Consider the following 19,871-nt stretch of genomic DNA (forward strand, 5'->3'; position numbering starts at 1 on the left):
AATCCTCTTGCCTCAGCCTCCCAAATTATTGGGATTACAGGTGTGAGCCACCATGCCCAGCTAAAATTTGTATTTTATATTAAGAGGTTGGATAATTGAAACCAAGGTGCCTGTTGGACATTTTAGTAGATTGTTGAAAATATGGAATTGAAGATCAGAAGAGGAGTAGGCAGGCAGGTTCTAAATCCACAAACATAGGTAAGATGGCCATAATACTTATATATGGAGGAAAGAACAGAAAATTAAGGACAAGTTTTAATGAAACATTAAAAATTAAGATGCTGGGGCGGGGGGGGGGGGAAGAAGAGACAATTAAGGAGACTGAAAGGATGGAGTCCCCATTTGACTCTGTTCTGAAAAAGCACTTAACTATAGCCACTTCACTGACCATTTAAATTTTTGGTCTATTTGCATTATGAAGGTGCATTTTCCTCTAAGACATATTGAGACTGTTACACTCAAAGGATAAAGGAGGAAATAAGATTCAGCTTAATAGGAGGGAGAAAGGGCTAGGGAGAAAATAATTCACTTTGTTAAATGTTTACCATGTGCCAGACCCTATAACTTTATCATGTATTGAATACTTAAAATAACTAGTTTTGTGGGAGCTAGCACCTTGTGTTGCCCTTAAAGAAACTGAAGATCAGAAACATTGAGAAACATCCACAAGGTTCCACATTTATTTATTAAGTGGAGGGGCAAGAGTTAACCCAGGCCTATTCAACTGTAAAATCCATGTCCTTGACATTGTGTTATTAACTACACCCCCCCCAAAAAAACCACCTCAATGCAGATTACCTTATTTAATATTTCCTTTTATTAAAACCAGCAAAGTTAGTGTTTTTAAAGGCCATATTTTTCAAATATTTTGAACTTGGCATTTCACTGATTGATTGATTGATTGATTGATTTGGAGTCTCACTCTGTCACCCAGACTGGAGTGCAGTGGCTGCTCCTGGCCACCACAGCCTCGACTGCTGGGCTCCGGTGATCTTCTGCCTCAACCTTCCAAGTAGCTGGAACTACAGGCGCGTGCTACCACGTCTGGCTAATTTTTGATTTATTGTAGAGATGAGGTCTCGCCAAGTTGCCCAGGCGGGTCTTGAACCCACAGGCTCAGGCAATCCACTCACCTCAGCCTCCCAAAGGTACGGGATTATAGGCTGAACCACCGGGCATTTCATTTATAATGAGTAATTCATCTCCAGTAACCCATTTAAGTTAAGGATGGTTGAAACTGCCAATTAGAATTTCTGATTCACTTAAGGAAACCAGTGTTAAGAATTAAAATAAGTGAAAGACATTATAAATCTTTAAAATATGCTTGTTCTTTGACCTAGTAATTCCATTTCTGAGAATTTACTCCAAGGAAATGACAAAGAATGTGTACAAAGATGTAACCACAATCTGTTCATAATGTTGAAAATTGATAATTGCCTAAATATCTAATAATAAAAAATGGTTAAATAAATTAGGATATGTCCAAAAACACCTAAGTAATCATTAGAACTAATGTTGTAGACTAATATGAACATAGAAAGTTGTTCATGAGATAGTTTTAAGTGAAGTGAATCAAGTTATCAGCAAAATAATAATGGTCTAATTTTTGACTTAGCTGGAAAGTAGTCTGCTAGTATGGGCTATCTATTGTTGACACCTCTCCCTCCCCACTCCCAGGTCCCAGTATATTTGTATTAATTGATTTGAATGTGGCTTTTGTTTTTGTTCTAGCTGGGAGAAGAGGTATAGTTGGTAGAAGAGGTGAGAAAGAGTATGGAGGAATATCTACATCCTGCCTGACTTCTCACACTGGGTTGAGCTTGTAGGCTTTGTAAATAAGAGCTGGAAAAAATGGAAGTCTTTTGTTTTGTTTTATAAGAATACATTGCATCTGTATTGCATCTGTAATCCCAGATACTCGGGAGGCTGAGGCAGGAGGATTGCTTGAGACCTGAAATTTGAGGCTGTTGTGAGCTATGATCATGCCATTATACTCTAGCCTGAATGACAGAGCAAGATGCTGTCTTTAAAACAAAACATCCTTTTTTCTCTTAAAAAAGAATACAATATTGTAATTCTAAACAAGAGAGTAGAGGTCAAAAGCTCAGAACAGTACAGAAAACAATTATGAGATTTAGTGCCTATGCAACGATGACTCCTAGATCATTTGTCAAAGCCTGGGATAACAGCACAATCATAGATCACTGTAACCTTGATTCTGGGCTCGAGTGATTCTCCCACCTTGACCTCCAAAAGTGCTGGTATTACAGGTGTAAGTCACCACACTCAGCCCTTTCTTGCTTATTAGTACAATTTTAGCTAGGCACTCAGTTGACCAGACTGTGTTTCCTAGATCCCCTTGCAGCTGTTGTAATTTTGTAACCAGATGGAATGAGAATATGATGGCAGAAATTAGAGCAGCTATCTTGAAATAAAAGACACAAAGCCAGTTCTGATGATGGCAGAGTCACAAGCTAAAAGGAGTCTGGGATACTGTCACAGGACAGAGCTGACAGCAATACTGTCTTTATAACATACACTGAATGTTATTCATCTCTAAAACTGAGCATAAATAGATATGGAACACTTTCTAGCAAGTGTTTAAATCCACAGAGTCCAGCACAGTGTCAGGACAGTGAACTTTTGAGAATTGTAGAATTAAGTTTATTCACACTACATAGTGTAGAGAAATTTAAGGCCCAATTAGGACAGCAAAAATTAGATAAATTATACTGAGGGAGTCTTAGGGTGAAATTTCACAGATGTTACAAGAACCTTATTAACTACAGCTAAAGTTGTGAAAGCTTTTTAACCAGTTGTAAAACATTGTTGTAAATTTTCAGCTGTCCACTATAAATAGAAAAGTCATTAAGTAACTCTACCTTAAAGAAACAGAACACCACAATCAATCAGCTGTCTTTCATAAACCTATCATACGTGATTTCTCTTGCAGAACCCAACATATTATTACACAGATACTTTCCCGCGTGTAAATCTCTCACACATTACTAATTTCCTTGACACAGTAGGAACACCACTTCCCACCCCCCCACCCAATGAAAATTCGCTTTTAGCCCCTGCTTCTTGGTAGACAACCTCTCTGCTGCTCTGTCTGCTGTACTCTTCACAGTGTATCTTCCCTTAAATAATCTGTCTTTCTAAATTCATAACTGTCTTGGTAAACTCATTTTACCTACCATGTAGGACATATAGAGCTATCACAAGACAAGAATCAGATTCCAGACCTTGGACAATATTTCTCACTCCCTTTAGAACTACTATCTCTTATAAAAACCTAAAATCTTATCCACCACCTCACCCATTCTAATTTCTTCTACTAGAGAGGTGTGTTTTCCATCCTGAGGAAACAGAAATAAAAGATGATGTAGGCTGGGCGTAGTGGCTCAAGCCTGTAATCCCAGCACTTTGGGAGGCCGAAGTGAGAGGATTGCCTGAACTCAGGGGTTTGAGACCAGCCTGGGCAACTTGGTGAGACCCCATCTCTACAATAAATCAAAAAATAAGCCAGGCATGGTGGCGTGTGCCTGTAGTTCCAGTTGCTTGGAAGGCTGAGGCGGAAAGATCACCTGAGCCCGGCAGGTCGAGGCTGCAGAGGCTGTGAGCATGCCACCGCACTCCAGCCTGGGTGACCAAATGAGACACCAACTCAAAAAAAAAAGATGATGTGTTTTCTCTTTAGTGCCAGTCAGCTTAGATACTTAGAGCATGATGCTGGTGATGCCAAAGTCCGTGGTTCCACACTTTATATGGCATCTGAGGGGAGAGATTATAAAGCAGTAGTTAAGACCAGGGCTGCACAACTTGGATGGATTTTGTCTATCATACTCAGTGATCTATCACAGAAACGAAGAACTGCGTACCACATGTTCTCACTCATAAGTAGACCCTGAACATTTATCACAATACTACAAGAAAGGGAGTGGCAGTAATGGGACACTACCAGAGGAGAGAGAAGGGGCACATAGCATTAATAAGGGTACCTGATCCTAAGCCAGGCGAAGTGAGAACCAATGGGAGGTTCAAACTTTGCCTGAAGGAGACCACTTATGTACCTAATCCTGACTTGTACCCCACATCTGTAAAACACATTTTTTTTAAAAGACCATGGCTGTAGTTCTCTCTCCCTTGTGAGACCTTGGGGGTCTTGTCCAACCACTCTGGGCCTCATGCAACAAATGAAAATACTAGTACTACTTCACACGGTTGCTGTAAGGATGAAGCGAGATGTCTATGGAAAGTACCGAGGAATGCCTAGCACAACCAAGAACTTGTCAAGTTTGACTTTCGGTAGCGTGCATTCGCTTAACGATAGTTTTATTCGCTTATTTATTTTGTCTTCCAAATATAAGACTGCATCGCAGTTCCAGACCTCCCGACGGCCCTCCTAAAACGGTCCCACAACACCCCGCTGCCACAAAGCCTACGCTCTTTACGACAGCGCACGACGCCGAGCATGACGGGAACGCTTCATCCGGCGGGATGGCGCGGGCCAATCGCGTGGCTCCCGGGCGATGAGGTAAGTTGTGCTTGTGCATGCGCAGGGCGGGGAGACCTTGGCGAAGCGGCTGAGGCGCCCAGCGGAGGTGAAAGCGTTGACGGGAGGGAAAATACGGCGGAAAAATGCAGAGCTGGAGTCGTGTGTACTACTCCTTGGCCAAGGTGAGGGCCGAGTGGGTGGGGTTATGCTGAGTCAGAGGGATCGAGGTGCCCACCCAGTGGTCCAGGACGTGGCCTGCTGTTGGGGTGGCAGAGGCCGGGGGGCTTGGCCGGGACCACCCCCGGCCCCGCCTCTGCGCCGGCTCAGCCTGGGCCTCGGCTCTAAGGCAACAGCTCTTTCTGCGGCGGCAGCAGCAGTCGAGTGGCGGGCCTGTGTTCAGGTTATGCAGCGGACACAACTCACCTCCAGACCTGGGCCGAGGGGCATCCGGGTCACACATAGGCGTCCACCTTGCTGGAGGAAGCACAAGCCTTACGGCCTGACCCTTCATGTCTTCTGACTTTCTTAATTCTAATCCTGATACCTGAGTGCCTTAATTTTCTGCAGTGAGCAGTTAACCTTGGGACCACTTCTTGAATGGCCCAGACCCAGTCAATCCCAATAAAAATAGCTCTAGGAATCCCTCTAAGATCCCGTCAGTGTCTGCATCTTTAAACTAGTGTCCACTGCCATCTCTCAGGTTCTCTTAGAGGCCCATGCCTTTAATTGCAGCAGGTTCTCAAGACACCTTTAATCTACCTACCAGATACAGCCAAATTGTGTGTATGTGGAACCTTGGCTGTATTCTACGTTGGTAGAGGCCTTAAATCTAATATAGTAATTAAATCCATTTGTTTCAAAGATGAGAAGCCTGTGTTTCCAAAAGTTAGTGTTATATCCTGGAAGTCATGCTATTAGGGAGAGGCATTGCTGGGACTACCACTCAGGACTGACACTCTGCTGCTCAGTGGTCTGCTGTCCTGACCTCGGGTGCAAGTGTTGCCTTCGAATACAGAACATTTTACATCAGTTTTGTCTCTGCCTCCCATTTACCTTGATGTGATAAGAGCAGGAGCTGTTTGCTTTGTTTCTGTGTGCCTTACTGTTCTTAGGAAATGGCAGCCATACCTGTATAGATTGTGGAGATTATGATGCAGTTTGTCAAACTGTGCGTTATCTAGTGCATTTTCCTAAGTTACCTTGTCTAATTTTCTGGCTCAGAAACACCTTCATGAGTACGTTACCTAGTGCATTTTCCTAAGTTACCTTGTCTAATTAGTGGCTCAGAAACACCTTCATAGATTGTTCTAGGTAAATATAGACTATACGTACTTGATAGAGTTAGGAAACAGTAATTACAAGTAAAAGGATGACCATGTGTAGATTATTCACGTACTTAAGTTAGAACTTTCCGATCTTTAATTTGGTCATTAAAATGATCCCTGACACTAACAATTAGCCATGCTTTCTAAAAATTTAGTGAAACTTTATACCATTGAATACTTTTAAAATCGGGTTAAATATGAGATAGTTTGTTGAATATTTATAATAATAAGTTGGGGATAGCCGGGCTTGGTGGCTCAGCCTGTAATCCTGCGCCTTGGGAGGCTGAGGTGAGTGGATTGCCTGAGCCCGCGGGTTCGAGACCCCATCTCTACAGTAAATCAAAAATTATCCGGGCGTGGTAGCGCGCGCCTGTAGTTCCAGCCGTTTGGAAGGCTGAGGCCGAAGGATTGCAGGAGCCCCCTAGGTTGAGGCTGCGGTGGCTGAGAGTGTGCCACTGCACTCCAGTCTGGGCGACAGAGCGAGACTCCAACTCAAAAACAAAGGAAAAAAAAGTAATAAGTTGGGGATAGCAAGCTGAGACTGAAATGTTTAAATGATTGTTACTGTCAAAGAGGAGAAATTGATATGTAACCTCTCTGTGACAATAGAAGTTACATTAATAATCAGTACTTGATACATTTGCCCTAAATTGTTATGGTTTCATCAACCTTCAGTAGTTCCGTGTTTTGGATTCACATCTTACATAATAGGAACATTTTCTTTCTTTTTCTAGAGGAACCATTTCAATCGAATATCTCATGGCCTACAGGGACTTTCTGCAGTGCCTCTGAGAACTTATGCAGATCAGTCAAGTGAGTACTTAGTTAAAACAGTTTTTCATCACATTAGCTGACAGTTATTTTCTGTTTCAACATAAAAGCAAGTGAATATTAGAATAACTAATAATCATCTGTGTTAGAATTCATTTGTTCATATATTTATCCATTTAAATGTTTATTGAGCATCTAGTGTATTCCAGGCGGTGAACAAGGCAAAGCCCTACTCTAATGAAACTTGTAGTGTGATGATAAAAGACAAGCAATACAAAAGTAATAGATAAATATTTGGGAGGTAACTGAAAATTAAAGCAGGTAGCAGGGAGGAAGAGAGATGATTTTAGATAGGATGTCGGGAAGGGCCTTTCTGATGAGTCTGAGCAGAATCTGGGTGAAGTAAGGGAGTAGGAAGGTTATTTCAAGCAGAGACAAGCAACATTGAAAAAGATCTGTGATGAGAATTAGCTTGTGAGGAATAGCAAGAAGGCTGGTGTGACTGGAGCAGAGGCTGAATGTAAAATCAGAAAGGTAGGCAGGGGTTGATCATAGAGTGCTTTGTAAACCAGGCCAAGTAGTTTGGCTTTTATTCCCAATGTGAAACCACTGAAAGGTTTGAGCAGAGCAGCAGTTTCATGTGTTTACATTTTAAAAAGGAAATTTAGTAAGGTTGTCTTGGTTGTTTTAACACTGTTTAGAATGGCGACACCCTAAATGAAAATCTTGATGGTATTATTAAAAGCACATTTTAAAGACTAGCAGGATATACCTTAAAAGGAAGCTGTGGGTCATGAAATTTTCTCCTCTATACTTTTTTTAAAAATATTTTTGAAGTTTCAGTAGAGGATGTGGATTTTTTTCCCCTCAAGCTCCTTTCCTCCACTCTCTGCACTCTCCTCAAAGGCTCTGAGGATATGCATTTTATTTTTAAGTGTTTAAAAAAGGAAGTTAATGGGCTTATATTGAAGTATTTTGACTTCTCAGTACCAAGGATATTGATTATTTGAAATTAGCTGTTTTGACATTTACTGGACTCACCCATATGAGTTAGAAAGTTAGAAGTAAAATTGCCTATCTTAGAGCTTCATTGTAGAAACCATTATCTTGGGAAGCTGTGACCATCTGTCTCCTTGTGTTCTATGAGAGGATTCTAGTTGGCACTGACCAGCAGTGAGTGAGTGATTTATCCAAGTTTTGCACAAGTCTATAAATCCTTTTTTAAAAAAATAATTTGACGATGAGGGGAAAGGTTGAACCTTTTATACCTTTTTTCTCTTGTTTAATGGGAATTTTATTCTTCTCAATTTGTAAACAGGAGAAATTTTAGATTTTCATTTCTAAGGCCTACTTTTCATACTTTGAATCATTCAACAAAGATTTATTCAGTACTTTCTGTTTGCCAGGCAGCCTCTGAGCAGGAACTTAGAGTTTAATGGAATGAGGCTGAGTGTTCCTTAATCAATTTGGTGATCCCTTGACATTGAGTAAGTTGTAAATCACTTAGTTCTCAAGTATGTAAAGTGTGTAAAAACTTCTAATGGATGGAGTAACAAGTATTTTACATATTTTTATTCATTTGAAGTATTTGCTTACTATCTTTTCCTCAAGAAAGTACTCAACTACAACAAATACTAACTTGGTTCATTGAGGGCTTAACTCTGTCTCTGGCACAGATTTAATCCTTATTGCCATCCTACTATGCTTGTGCTGCTATTTTCCCCATTTTGTAAGTGGATGAGCTGAGTCTTAGGTTTTCCAGCTAAGGAATGAGAGACCTTGGAGAATTCTTTTGACTCTAGATACTATGTGGTTAATTACTGTTCTATTCAGTCTGTTTCCATAGTTGAGTGTTGGTTGACTAACTTGAGGAGTTCAAAGCTTATGATACAGTCTCAGTTATATCTGAGATGTTTTGATATTACATTTTTAAGTGTCAAGTTTATCAAAATTTGCAGAGTTTTGCTGTTATTGTTGTTGTGACCTTCTATTTCATGACAGCACTTAATCAAACTTGTAGGCTGGGCATGTTGGCTCGCACCTGTAATCACAGCACCTTGGGAGGCTGAGACGGGAGAATTGCTTGAGCCCAGGAATTCGAGACCAGCCTGGGCAATGTAGCGAGTCCTCATCTCTACAAAAAACTTTTTTAAAAACTAGCTGAGTGTAGTGGTGTGCACTTGCAGTTTCAGCTACTTGGAGGCTGAGGCAGAAAGTATCGCCTGAGCCCAGCAGGTTGAGGCTGCAGTGCCATGATCAGGCCACTGCACTCTCAGCTTGGGTGATAGAGTGAAACCCCAACTCAGAAAACACACACACATGCACACACATAACAAATCAAACTTGTAGCACTTAATCACTCACATTCACTATATTCATTCTTTTATTTGTTCATTTTTAAAAATAAATACTGAATATCTATTATGTGCTAGTATTAGGCTACCTACTGGGATATAGCAGTAAATAAGACAGACAAGACCCAGCTTTTATAGAAATCCAGTTAGACTATAAGATCTAATCTGTCATGTGAAACTGTAAAAACCAGGGCTATGTTATTTTTGTGTATATTATATGTACACATATGTATATTTTATATGCACACATACACATCTCAGGAGCTTAGAGTAGTGTTTGCAATGTGAAATGCATGCTGTCAATCTTTCTACTTGATGGAGCAGAGCAGACTGATACAGTTCTGTGCATGTAAGCTAACAGTAGGTCTCTAGCACTAAAGCTTAAGCTGCATAGGTATTGGTGGGTAAGCAGAATGTGGTAGGAGTTGAGACTGGAGAAATAGTTACTGAAGGGACTTGCATGCTATACTTAGGAACATGAACTTTACCCTAACAAGAGACAGGGAAACCAGTGAAGAGCAAAAGAATAAGATCCAAATTGGGTTTTAGCTGGAGGCACTGGGTAAGGTGTAACGGAGGATGGAAATGAGACTGGAGGCTGCAGGACTCAAGTTGGGAGGTGAATCTGAGAAGGGGAGTAACACTTACTGAGTACCTAGTATGCACCTGGCCCCGTCTTAGCGTCTTGACATACATCCTGTCTGATCCTCACAAACCTAGGCTGTGGGCATCATCCTTACTATTATTCCCTTGTTAAATCAAAACCCAGAGAGATTAAATTTGCCCAAGAGTTTAGGGGGTGGTAGAGTTCATATTTAAACCAGGTTTGTTTTACTTCAAGTCCTTTCTTATTTTACTATATTTCTCCTTCTTTATGGACTGGGAGGTTGTAGGGTTATGTTCAGAGAGTGAATTTCAGAGGCTGAGCAGTTTTGGGTGATAACAAGTATAGGGTGTTACTATGGGAGGAGGTTACTGCAATAAACTGGAGATTAAGGCCATTGACAGTTTAAAAACAGCTTCCCCTACCTGCTCCCTCCCCCAGCAAAACCTCAACAAATAAACTTTACCAAGTAGCTCTTATATTCATTTAGTGAATTTGGTAATTAATGATTACTGCCTTATGAGATGCTTTCCTATTCCTTTTTAAAAATAATATTGTTCTTCATCCTGATGTGTTCCTCTTTGCCCTCACTGTATTGTGAGGTTATTGAAGATACTGATGATTTTAACATAGGTTAAGGATTCATAAATATTTGGCTTCATTCTGATAGTAAAGTAGCTTCTTGTCATTTTAGTTGAAGTTTTTGATTGCTCTGGAGATGATGGGATCATCTGAATGGTTTGGAAGACAATAGCATATTGTATAGGAACATATTGCATAGGAACATACACTTCATAATCTAAAGGACCTGGTAGGACTCTTGGCTAGATCACTTACTAGTTGTACAGCCTTGTTTAAGTTGTTTAGTTGTTTTCTTCCTTTTTCTTCCTCTGTTAATGGTAGTATTAACTATGTCAAAGAAATGTAATGAGGCTTACATAAGACAACACATAAGAAGCATTCAGCTCACTGTTTGGCACATAACAAATTACCCAAATGGTAGATATTATTGCAGACTGACTTCTTGGGATATATCTTGTAATTTATTGATGATTATAATTGATTTGTAACTTGGGATCTCTCTTTATTTCAACGGTAGCCTGGATAATTGGGTGCCTTATTTTCCTTATAACTGTATAATAAGTAACAGTTGTAGGGTAATTTGTAGAGCACTTCTTCCTGCTTTTTCTCTTCCAGTTAATTTTAATAACATTAATTGCCATGTTTGTTTAAGCGAGTCATCTCTGATTGTACCCCATTATTCTTAAAGTATCAACCTGATATGTTCTGCCAGTATTTCACTACCACCTGAAACAGATTGCTACCCAGCTGTCATTTGTCATTTTTCCATTTCTTAAATATTTCATTTAACTGTTTTTCTGTATTTTGATTTTGTAACTTTCTGGAACCCAACCTGTGAACTTGTGAAATACTTCTTGACATGAGAGGGTGAATCAGATTCATGTGTTGTAAACTTTTATGTGTATGTATCCTTTGGTACAGATGAGAACTAGATGACTTGTTTTTCTGATATTTTATTATGAAAAATTGTAAACATTTTAGAAAAGTTATAAGAATTTTATAGTGATCACTCATAGATTCTTTCATTGACATTTATATTATCACCTGTCATTTATCTGTCCATCAATCCATCTTATTTTTTGATGCATTTCAAAGTGAACTGCAGACATTTGAATATGTCCTCTAGATACAGGTTTGTTTTTGAAGGTTTGTCATTGGCTTGCACCCTCCTGTATTCTCAGTTGACAAATCTTGAGATAAAGACTCTGTTTTTGTCTTCATTTTTGTGCTTCTTAGCACTTTAATGGTATTGTGATGGAATGTTATATCTAGTACTTTCAGTGAGAGGTGACCTGTTTTGAGTTTTTGGTATTTTCTGTAGTTAAAAAACACTCAAGATTGCATAGTCAATTGGGAAATAAAACCCATGTTTTTTGACAGCTAACTTAAAAAAATTTTTTTTTGTTTTAAATATGTGGGATACAATTCAGCATTAGGTATACAAATGTTCGTTATGCAGGTACCCTTGATGAGGTGTGTTCCCCACTCCCCTGGTAGATTCTCACTACTGCCAATCCCGCCCCGCCCCCCTGAGAGTTGCCCACTACTACCAGTTCTTTTCTTATAGTATTTTTTTTTTACTTTTGTAATTTTTTATTTTAAAGATGTGGGGTACAATTCAGGGTTAGGTCTACAAATGTTCATTATGCAGGTATGCTTGTTGATTAGGTGTGCCCCACCACCCCTGGCAGTTTCCCACTACTGCCAATTCCTTCCCCACTTCCCTGGCAGTTTCCCACTACTGCCAATCCTTTTCTTATAGTATTATGAATTGTTCAAGGTCCACCTATGGGTGGGAACATGTGATACCTGTTCATTATTTCTGTGATCACTTTATTATAGACTTTTAAGTCCATCCAAGTTACTGTGAAGTTTGTAATTTTGTCCTTATTTTTTTTTTGAATTAGAGTTTCATTCCTTCACCCAGGCTGTAGTGCAGTGGCACGCACACTCACAGCCACCCCAGTGTCGACCTGTGGGCTCCGGCGATCCGTCCACCTCAGTCTTCCAAGTAGCTGGAACTACAGACACACGCTACCATGCCTGGCTATTTTTAATTTTATTGTAGAGACGAGGTCTCGCCAAGTTACCTGGGCTGGTCTTGAACCCATGGGCTTAGGCAGTCCACTCACCTCGGCCTCCCAAAGTGCTGGGATTACAGACTAAGCCACTGAGCCTGACTGTTTTTGTTCTCTTTTATGGCTGCATAATATTCCATTGTGTATATGTATCACATTTCTTATAGCATTATGATAATTGTTCAAGGTCCGCTTATGAGTGAGAACATGTGATACTCAGTTCTTTCTGTGATAGACCATTGAGTATGATAGACTCTAAGTCCATCCAAGTTGCTGTGAAGTTCATAATTTTGTCCTTCTTATATGACTGCGTAATATTCCATTGTGTATATGTATAACATTTTTTTTTATCCAGTTCTCTTTCAGTGGGGAGCATGGTTGGTTCCATGTTTTTGCTATTGTGAACAGTGCTGCAATAAACATGCATGTGTTGGTATCTTTTTCATAGAGTGATTTGAGTTCCTCTGGGTATATACCTAGTAGAGGGTTGCGGGGTCATATGGAAGGTCGATTTTTAGATCCTTTAGGTGTCACCAAACTGTTTTCCACAAAGGTTGTACTAGTGTACACTCCTACCAACGATGTAGAAGTGTTCCCCTTTCCCTGCATCCTCTCCAGCATCTGTTATTTTTTGAGTTATTGATAATGGCTATCCTGTCTGGAGATAGGTGGTATCTCAGTGTGATTTTAATTTGCATTTCTTGATGACTAGTAGAGCTGATCACTCTTTCATCAGTGATCAGCTGCTCGTTGGTCTTCTTTTGGCTACTCGTATGTCTTCTTTTGAGAAATGACTATTCATATTTTTTACCCACTTTGTTTGTTTTTTTCGTTTCAGCATGTTTCAGTTACTTGTAGATCCTAGATGTTAGGCCTTTGTCAGACATACAGTTGGCAAATATTTTTTTCCCAGTCTGTGAACTGTCTCCCTGCTCTCTTGATCGTTCTTTTGCTTTGCAGAAGCTTGTCAGTTTGATGAAGTCCCACTTGTCTATCTTATCTCTTATGACGTGGGCACTTGGGGTTTTGTTCAGGAATTGGTTGCCAGTTCCAATTTCCATAAGGGTATTCCCTGCATTTTCTAAGGTTCTTATAGTTTGAGGTTTTACGTTTAGGTCTTTGATCCATTTAGAGTTGATTTTTGTGTATGGTGATAGGTAGGGCCTTGTTTTAATCTTCTGCATGTGGTCAGCCAGTTTTCCCAGCACCATTTACTGAATAAGTTCTCCCCTTCCCAGTGGTTGTTGAAGGTTTTATTGAAGATGAGTTGGTTGAGAAATTGAGGTTTTGCTTCTGGAATTTCTATCCTGTTCCATTGGTCTGTTGGCCTATTCTTGTACCAGTAGCAGGCCGTTTTGATTATTGTAGCTTTATAATAAAGTTTAAAGTCTGGGAGTGTGATACCTCCTGCTTTATTTGTTTTTTGCTGAGGATTTTTTTGGCTATTCGTGGTTATTTTCCATGTGAATTGCTGTATTGTCGTTTCCAGGTCTGAGAAGAATGCTACTGGTAACTTAATGGGTATTGTGTTAAATCTGTAGATTGCCTTGGGTAGAATGGACACCTTAACAATGACAACATTCAAATCCATGACCATGGAATGTTTTTCCATTTGTTTGTGTCATCTTTGATTTCTTTGAGCAGTGTTTTGTAGTTTTTGTTGTAAAGGTCTTTCACATCTCTGGTTAGGAAGGTGCCAAGGTATTTCATCTTTTTTCTTGCTGTTGTGAATGGGATTGTGATTTTATTTGGGTTAGTTTGTTTATTGTTGGTGTATAGAAATGCGACTGTCTTTTGCACATTTATTTTATACCCTGAGACTTTGCCAAAGTCCTTTATCAGTGCAAAGAGGTTTTGACAGATTCTCTTGGGTTTTCAAGGTGTAGAATCTTGTCGTCTGCAAAGAGGGATAACTTGACTTCCTCTTTTCCTATTTGAATACCCCTGATGTACTTCTCTTGTCTGATTGCTCTAGCTAGGGCTTCCAAAACTATGTTGAACAGGAGGGGTGAGAGTGGGCATCCTTATCTTCTGGTTTTCAGGGGAAATGGTTCCCATTTCTGTATGTTTAGCAGTATACTGACTGTGGGTTTCTCGTAGATACTCTCTTTTGAGGTATGTTACATCTATACCTAGATGTTCGAAGGTTTTTACCAAGGAGTGATGCTGGATTTTATCAGAAGCTTTTTCCGTGTCTAATGATATAATCATATGGTTTTTTGTTTTGACATCTGTTGATGTATTTAATTACATTTATGGTCTTGTGAATGTTGAACCAGCCCTGCATCCTGCAGAAGAAGCCTACTTGGTCGTGGTGGATGATTTTTGAGATGTGTTGTTGGATCTGGTTTGCTAGGATCTTGTTGAGAATTTTAGCATCTATGTTCATCTAGGATATTGGCCTGTAGTTCTCTTTCTTTGTTGGATCTGTACTGAAGTTGTATATCAATGTGATGTTAGCTTCATAAAATGATTTGGGGAGCATTCCAACTTTCTCAATTCCCTGGAATACTTTCAATAGGATTGGTATCAGTTCCTCCTTGTATGTTTTGCAGAATTATGCTGGAAAGCCATCTGGTCCAGGGCTTTTTTGTGTGTGTGTGTGGATAGTTTTCTTATGAAATAGTCAATTTCCTGGATTGTTATTGGTCTATTTAGGGTCTCAGTTTCTTCTCATTTCAACCTGGGGGGGTTGTATGATGTCAGAAAGTCCTCCATTTCCTTTAGGTTTTCAAGTTTGTTTCCATACAAGTATACATAGTAGTCTCTGATAATCTTTTTTATTTCTTCAGGGTCAGTTGTGACTTGATCTTTTGCATTTCTGATTGTGTTTATTTGGGCTTTTTTCTCTTTTTCTGGGTTAGTCTAGCTAGGGGTCCATTAATCTTGTTTATCTTTTCAAAGAATCAAATTTGTTTCATTGATTTTTTTTTTATATTTTTGTCTTCTATGTCCTGAATTTGGGCTTTTATTTTGATGATCTGGATTCTTCTGTTGAAGTTATGGTTTTTTGGTTTTGCTTTTCCAGCTTCGTTAGGTGATTTGTTAGGCTGTTAACTTGTCATCTTTCCATTTTCTTCATGTGAGTTCATAGAGATATGAATTCTCCTCTTAGGACTGTTTTCATGGCATCCCAGAGGTTTTGGTAAGATGTTTCTGTGTTTTCATTTGTTTCTAGGTATCTTTTAATCTCTGTTTTGATTTCCATATTGACCCAGGGGTTGTTTCGCAACATGGTGCTTAATGTCCGTGTCTTTGTGGGTTTTGGGGGAACTTTATTGGTGTTGATGTTTGTTTTTATTCCACTGTGGTCTGAGAAGGTGCATGGCAGTATTTCAGTCTTACGGAATTTGCTTTTGCTTGATTTATGGCTGAGGATGTGATTGATCTTAGAGTGCATTCCATGTAGTGATGAGTAGAATGTATATTCTGTGTTTGTTGGGTGGAGTGTTCTGTAGGTATCAATTTAATCCATTTGGTCAAGTGTCATGTTGAGGTTCCTGATCTCCTTGTTGATTTTTTGTCTTGATGATCTGTCTGGCATTGTGAGTGGGGTATTTGAGTCCCCAGCTATAATAGTGTTTGAGTCAATATCTTTTTTTAGTTTACCTAGAAGCTACTTTATGAAAGTTGGTGCTTCTATGTTGGGTGCATATATGTTTAGGATGGATATTTTCATGTTGATGGATTGAACCTTTTATCACTATGTAATGACCTTCTGTATCTTCTTTAATTTTGATAGCTTAGAAGGTATTTTGTCTGATATTAAGATCATGACTCCTTTCTTTTGTGTTCTGTTCACCTGAAATTTTGTTTCCCATCCTCTTACTTTGAGTCAGTGAGTGTCCTTTCTGGTGAGATGAGTCTTTTGGAGACAGTATATTGTTGCCTCATGATACTTTATCCATTTTGCCATTCTGTATCTTTTCATTGGTGCATTTAGTCTGTTCATATTCAGGCTAATGATTGAGATATGAGAGTTTATCCCTGTCATGAGGTTCTTATAGAGTTTGCTGTTGTTGGTGCTGTTTGCTTGCTTGTTTGTTTTCTTTCTTTTGATTTTGGGGTTGATTTATGTGTGTTTTCAACCTTTTCCCTGCATTCTTGGGAAGGGCGTTGTCATTCTTTTTTTCTTTCTATGTTTAATGCTTTCTTAAGTGTTTATTATAGAGCTGGTCTGGAGGCAGTGTAAACTCTTAGGGATTGAATGTCTGGGAAGGATTTTACTTCTCCATCAATGATGAAGTTTAGCTTAGCTGGGTAGGTAATTATTGGTTGAAATTGTTTATCTTTGAGAACTTGAAAGATTGGGCTCCAAGCTCTCCTGGCCTGAAGTGTTTCTGTAGATAAGTCTGCTGCTATTCTAATTGGTCTTACCCAGTGGGTAGTCTGATCTTTCTTTCTTGCTGCCTTTAGGATTTTTTCTTTTGTACCTACTTTGGATAGGCAAATTACTATGTGTCTAGGAGTTGGTCTTCTCATTTGTTGTCTTGCAGGGGTTCTCTGAATCTCTTGTGTTTGAATGGTTGCATCACTGATGAGATGAAGGACATTTTCTTGGTTAATTTCATAAAATGTTTGTTCCAGTGTGGTCTCTGCCTCTGTTTTCCTCAGGGATTTGAATTAATCTTAGGTTCAGCCTCTTGATAGAATCGCTCATCTCTTGGAGGTTTTGTTCTTTCTTCTTAAGTTTCTTTTCTGTGTTTTTAACTGTTTGGGTTAGTTCCATATTTTGGTCAAGCTCTGAGATTCTTTCTTCTGCTTGATTAACTCTGCTTTTCATCCTTATCAATTTGTTGTTTATTTCATTCACTGTATTCTTTATTGCTGTTATCTCAGTTATCAACTCCTTCATTCTTTCTTCTTGCTCTCCTCATTTCTATTTATTCTCTCTATTAATATCTTGATATCTGGATTTGTGGATTGAGACTAGTTACTCTGGGGGCTCTTCGTTGTTTGCGTTCCGAAGTCTGTGTTCTCAATGGTTGACCTCCCAGGTATCTGTGTGAGACTCATATTCTCCCTTTGGTTTTTTCTCATTTGTGTAGATTTTCCTCCCCCATTTTTTAACCTCTTCTTTAATTCTATTGTTCGGTAATGGGGGGGAGCTTTTACTTCTGTTTGCTCAGTCTCCTATTCTTCCTTATGTAGATCCTCTGGCTTTGTTCAATTCTGAAACTGTACTGGTGGTGGGGGGCTGTACTTTTTGCAGTTTTGAGATTTAATTGAGGGAGGAGCTGTTATTCAGAAATTATCTGCAGATTCCACTATTCGCTGACAGATGTGTGGGTCCCCTGGAACCCACTTCCCACCGTCTTACAGTCTGACCATGCAGTGGGGTTATGTTTGCTATCTGAAAGCAAAATGAGGTTTAAAAAAAAGAAAAAGAATGGTAAAAGGAAGGAGGAAGACGAAAGGAAGATGGAGAGAGAGAAAAGATGAGGGAAAAGAGACAGGTGTACCTACTAATGAATGAACAGAGAAACAAAGAGAAGATTTTTTAAAAACATACAATCATACAAACACACAAGCTGATAAAACCCCCCTGTTGATTTACTTTCCCTCAAAAATACCTATACAAAAATAGGAAGTTTAATAAAAAAACTATATTAAAATAGCAGAAACAAAGCAAGCACAAAAATGTAATCAAAAACAGAAAGAAGAGGAAAAAAACCAAAAATACCCCCAAGAAACAAGCAAAACAAACAAAAAAACAAAACTCTCTCTGAGGCCGTTCCTCTAACTTCAGCTTCCTTTTAGCCTCTCCCCTCTGCTCTCAGCGCAGGCTGATAGGGTTGCTCTCAGTGTGGGTCAGATGCCCCATGAACTACTGTGGGAGGAGAGTGGATCAGATCTGGACTCAACTGACTTGCTGCTGCTGCTGTCAAGGCTCCCACTCAGATCAGACCTGTCTGTGCCTCTTCCAGTGTGGGGGAGGGGCATCTGTCTTCCTGAGTTTGATGAGGAGATAACCTCTAGGTCCTAGGCTGGAGACTGGGCGTAGCTGGGCGGGGCAATGAGGGTCTCTGCCTGGTCCTGGGACAGAGATTTTGGCCCCAATCGGCATTTCCTCTCCAGTGATGGGACTCGTTTCCAGCTTTCCATGACCTGCTCTCCACAATCCTGGGGCTTGTGCTGCTCTGCTGTCACAGGTGATGGCGTGGGCTGGGTGCCAGGTGGTGAGGATCAGCAGCTTTCTGCTTCTTCTCAGGAGAGTCACGAGAACAGCAGACAATCTTGTGCACTGGGGGCTCCAATCTCAGGACGGTGGGGCATTACAGTCACCTCCAGAGGAGAGCATCGGGTCCATGAACTTGAGTCTCTCCTCAGATAGACTTTCAGTCACCCACCGGCGCACACCCACTCATGCAGAGAGTCTTTTTGGACACTTGCTTTTGCAGAGACTTTCATAGTCTGCCCTGTTCCATCACCATTTTGCTGGAAATGACAGTTACTTTTATCTCTTGCTTACTTCTTTTAGCTTTACTTGCTAAAACCAGTACTTTTCCAAACCAAATTGATTTCTCATTTTTGTACCATGGATTTACTGTATGTATGGTAGTACATCAGTGATTAAAAATAAAATATATACTCAAATATATATATAATCATTAAAAAGGTTTTTGAAGAATTGTTGCAATAATATATAGACTCAAATATATATGCGCATATAAAAATGAGAAAAGATTATAAAATAGTATATAGCAAAATTTAAGTTTTATAAAAACTTTCATGGAAGAAAGTTTGGCAAGACCTATAAACAATTTTCTCTGGGCTGTATGGCAGTAGGGATGGGTGTTTTTTGGTTTTTGTTTTTTGACTTTGCTGTTCCATGTTTAAATTTATTCATTAAACCTTATTTTATTTTTTTCGTCAGAGTCTCTCTCTGTTGCCCAGGCTGGAGTGCAGTGGTGTGATTATTGTTCATTGCAACCTCAACCTTCCGGGCTTACGGGATCCTTCTGCTTCAGCCTCTCAAGTAGCTGGAACTACAGGTGCATGTCACTATGTGCAGCTCAGATTTTGAATCTTCTTTTGTAGAGACAAGGTGTCACTATGTTGCCCAGGCTGGTCTTAAACTCCTTGGCTCAAGTAATCCTCTGCCTCGACCTCCCAAAGTGCTGGGATGACAGGTGTGAACCACTGTACCTGGTCAATAAACTTACATTTTTAATCAGGAAAGTATCTGGCAAAGAAAACCTGTTTTGTAGATTGTATTTACATCACTGTGAAATTAAAAATTAGAACTGGGTGTGGTGGCTCACACCTGTAATCCTAGCCATTGGGAGGGTGAGGCAGGAGGATTACTTGAGACCAGGAATTCAAGACCAGCCTAGGCAACATAATGAGATCCCATCTCTAAAAAAAGAATTACAGAAATTAACCAGGCTTGGTGGTGCACATCTATAGTTCCAGCTACTCAGCAGGTTGAGGTGGAAGAATCTCTTTAACCCAGAAGTTTGAGGCTGCGGTGAGCTATGATCATGCCTCTGTACTTCAGCCCGAGTGTCAGAGCTGACCCCATCTCTGAAAAAAAAAGCCATGGAAGGGATATTGTGTATATCATTATTTGGTTCAAGATTTGAAAGTAGCTTTATATTTTATTATATACTTAATTCTGAATATAAATCAGAGAACCAAATAGGATGCCCAAATAGC

The 19,871-nt window shown here is 39.7% G+C and overlaps 1 protein-coding gene across 6 annotated transcripts in view; it reads left to right on the plus strand.

Annotated features, from left to right (window-relative positions):
• The first annotated feature begins 4,404 nt into the window (after positions 1-4,404).
• DLD (dihydrolipoamide dehydrogenase) overlaps positions 4,405-19,871 on the plus strand; it is a 38,943-nt gene continuing 23,476 nt past the window's right edge. For 2 of the 6 annotated variants that reach the window (XM_008052508.2, XM_021709735.1), the window contains exons 1-2: positions 4,405-4,680; positions 6,558-6,636. In XM_008052508.2, coding sequence (XP_008050699.1) covers positions 4,642-4,680; positions 6,558-6,636 — 118 coding nt within the window. In that variant the 5' untranslated portion in view covers positions 4,405-4,641. The remainder of the gene's footprint in view (positions 4,681-6,557; positions 6,637-19,871) is intronic. The other 4 variants (XM_021709734.1, XM_008052509.1, XM_021709736.1 and 1 more) reach the window with 3 other exon arrangements.

This window comes from Carlito syrichta, unplaced genomic scaffold (assembly GCF_000164805.1).
Source record: "Carlito syrichta isolate Samal-C Ts95f unplaced genomic scaffold, Tarsius_syrichta-2.0.1 Scaffold279535, whole genome shotgun sequence".
Taxonomy (NCBI): Eukaryota; Metazoa; Chordata; class Mammalia; order Primates; family Tarsiidae; genus Carlito; species Carlito syrichta.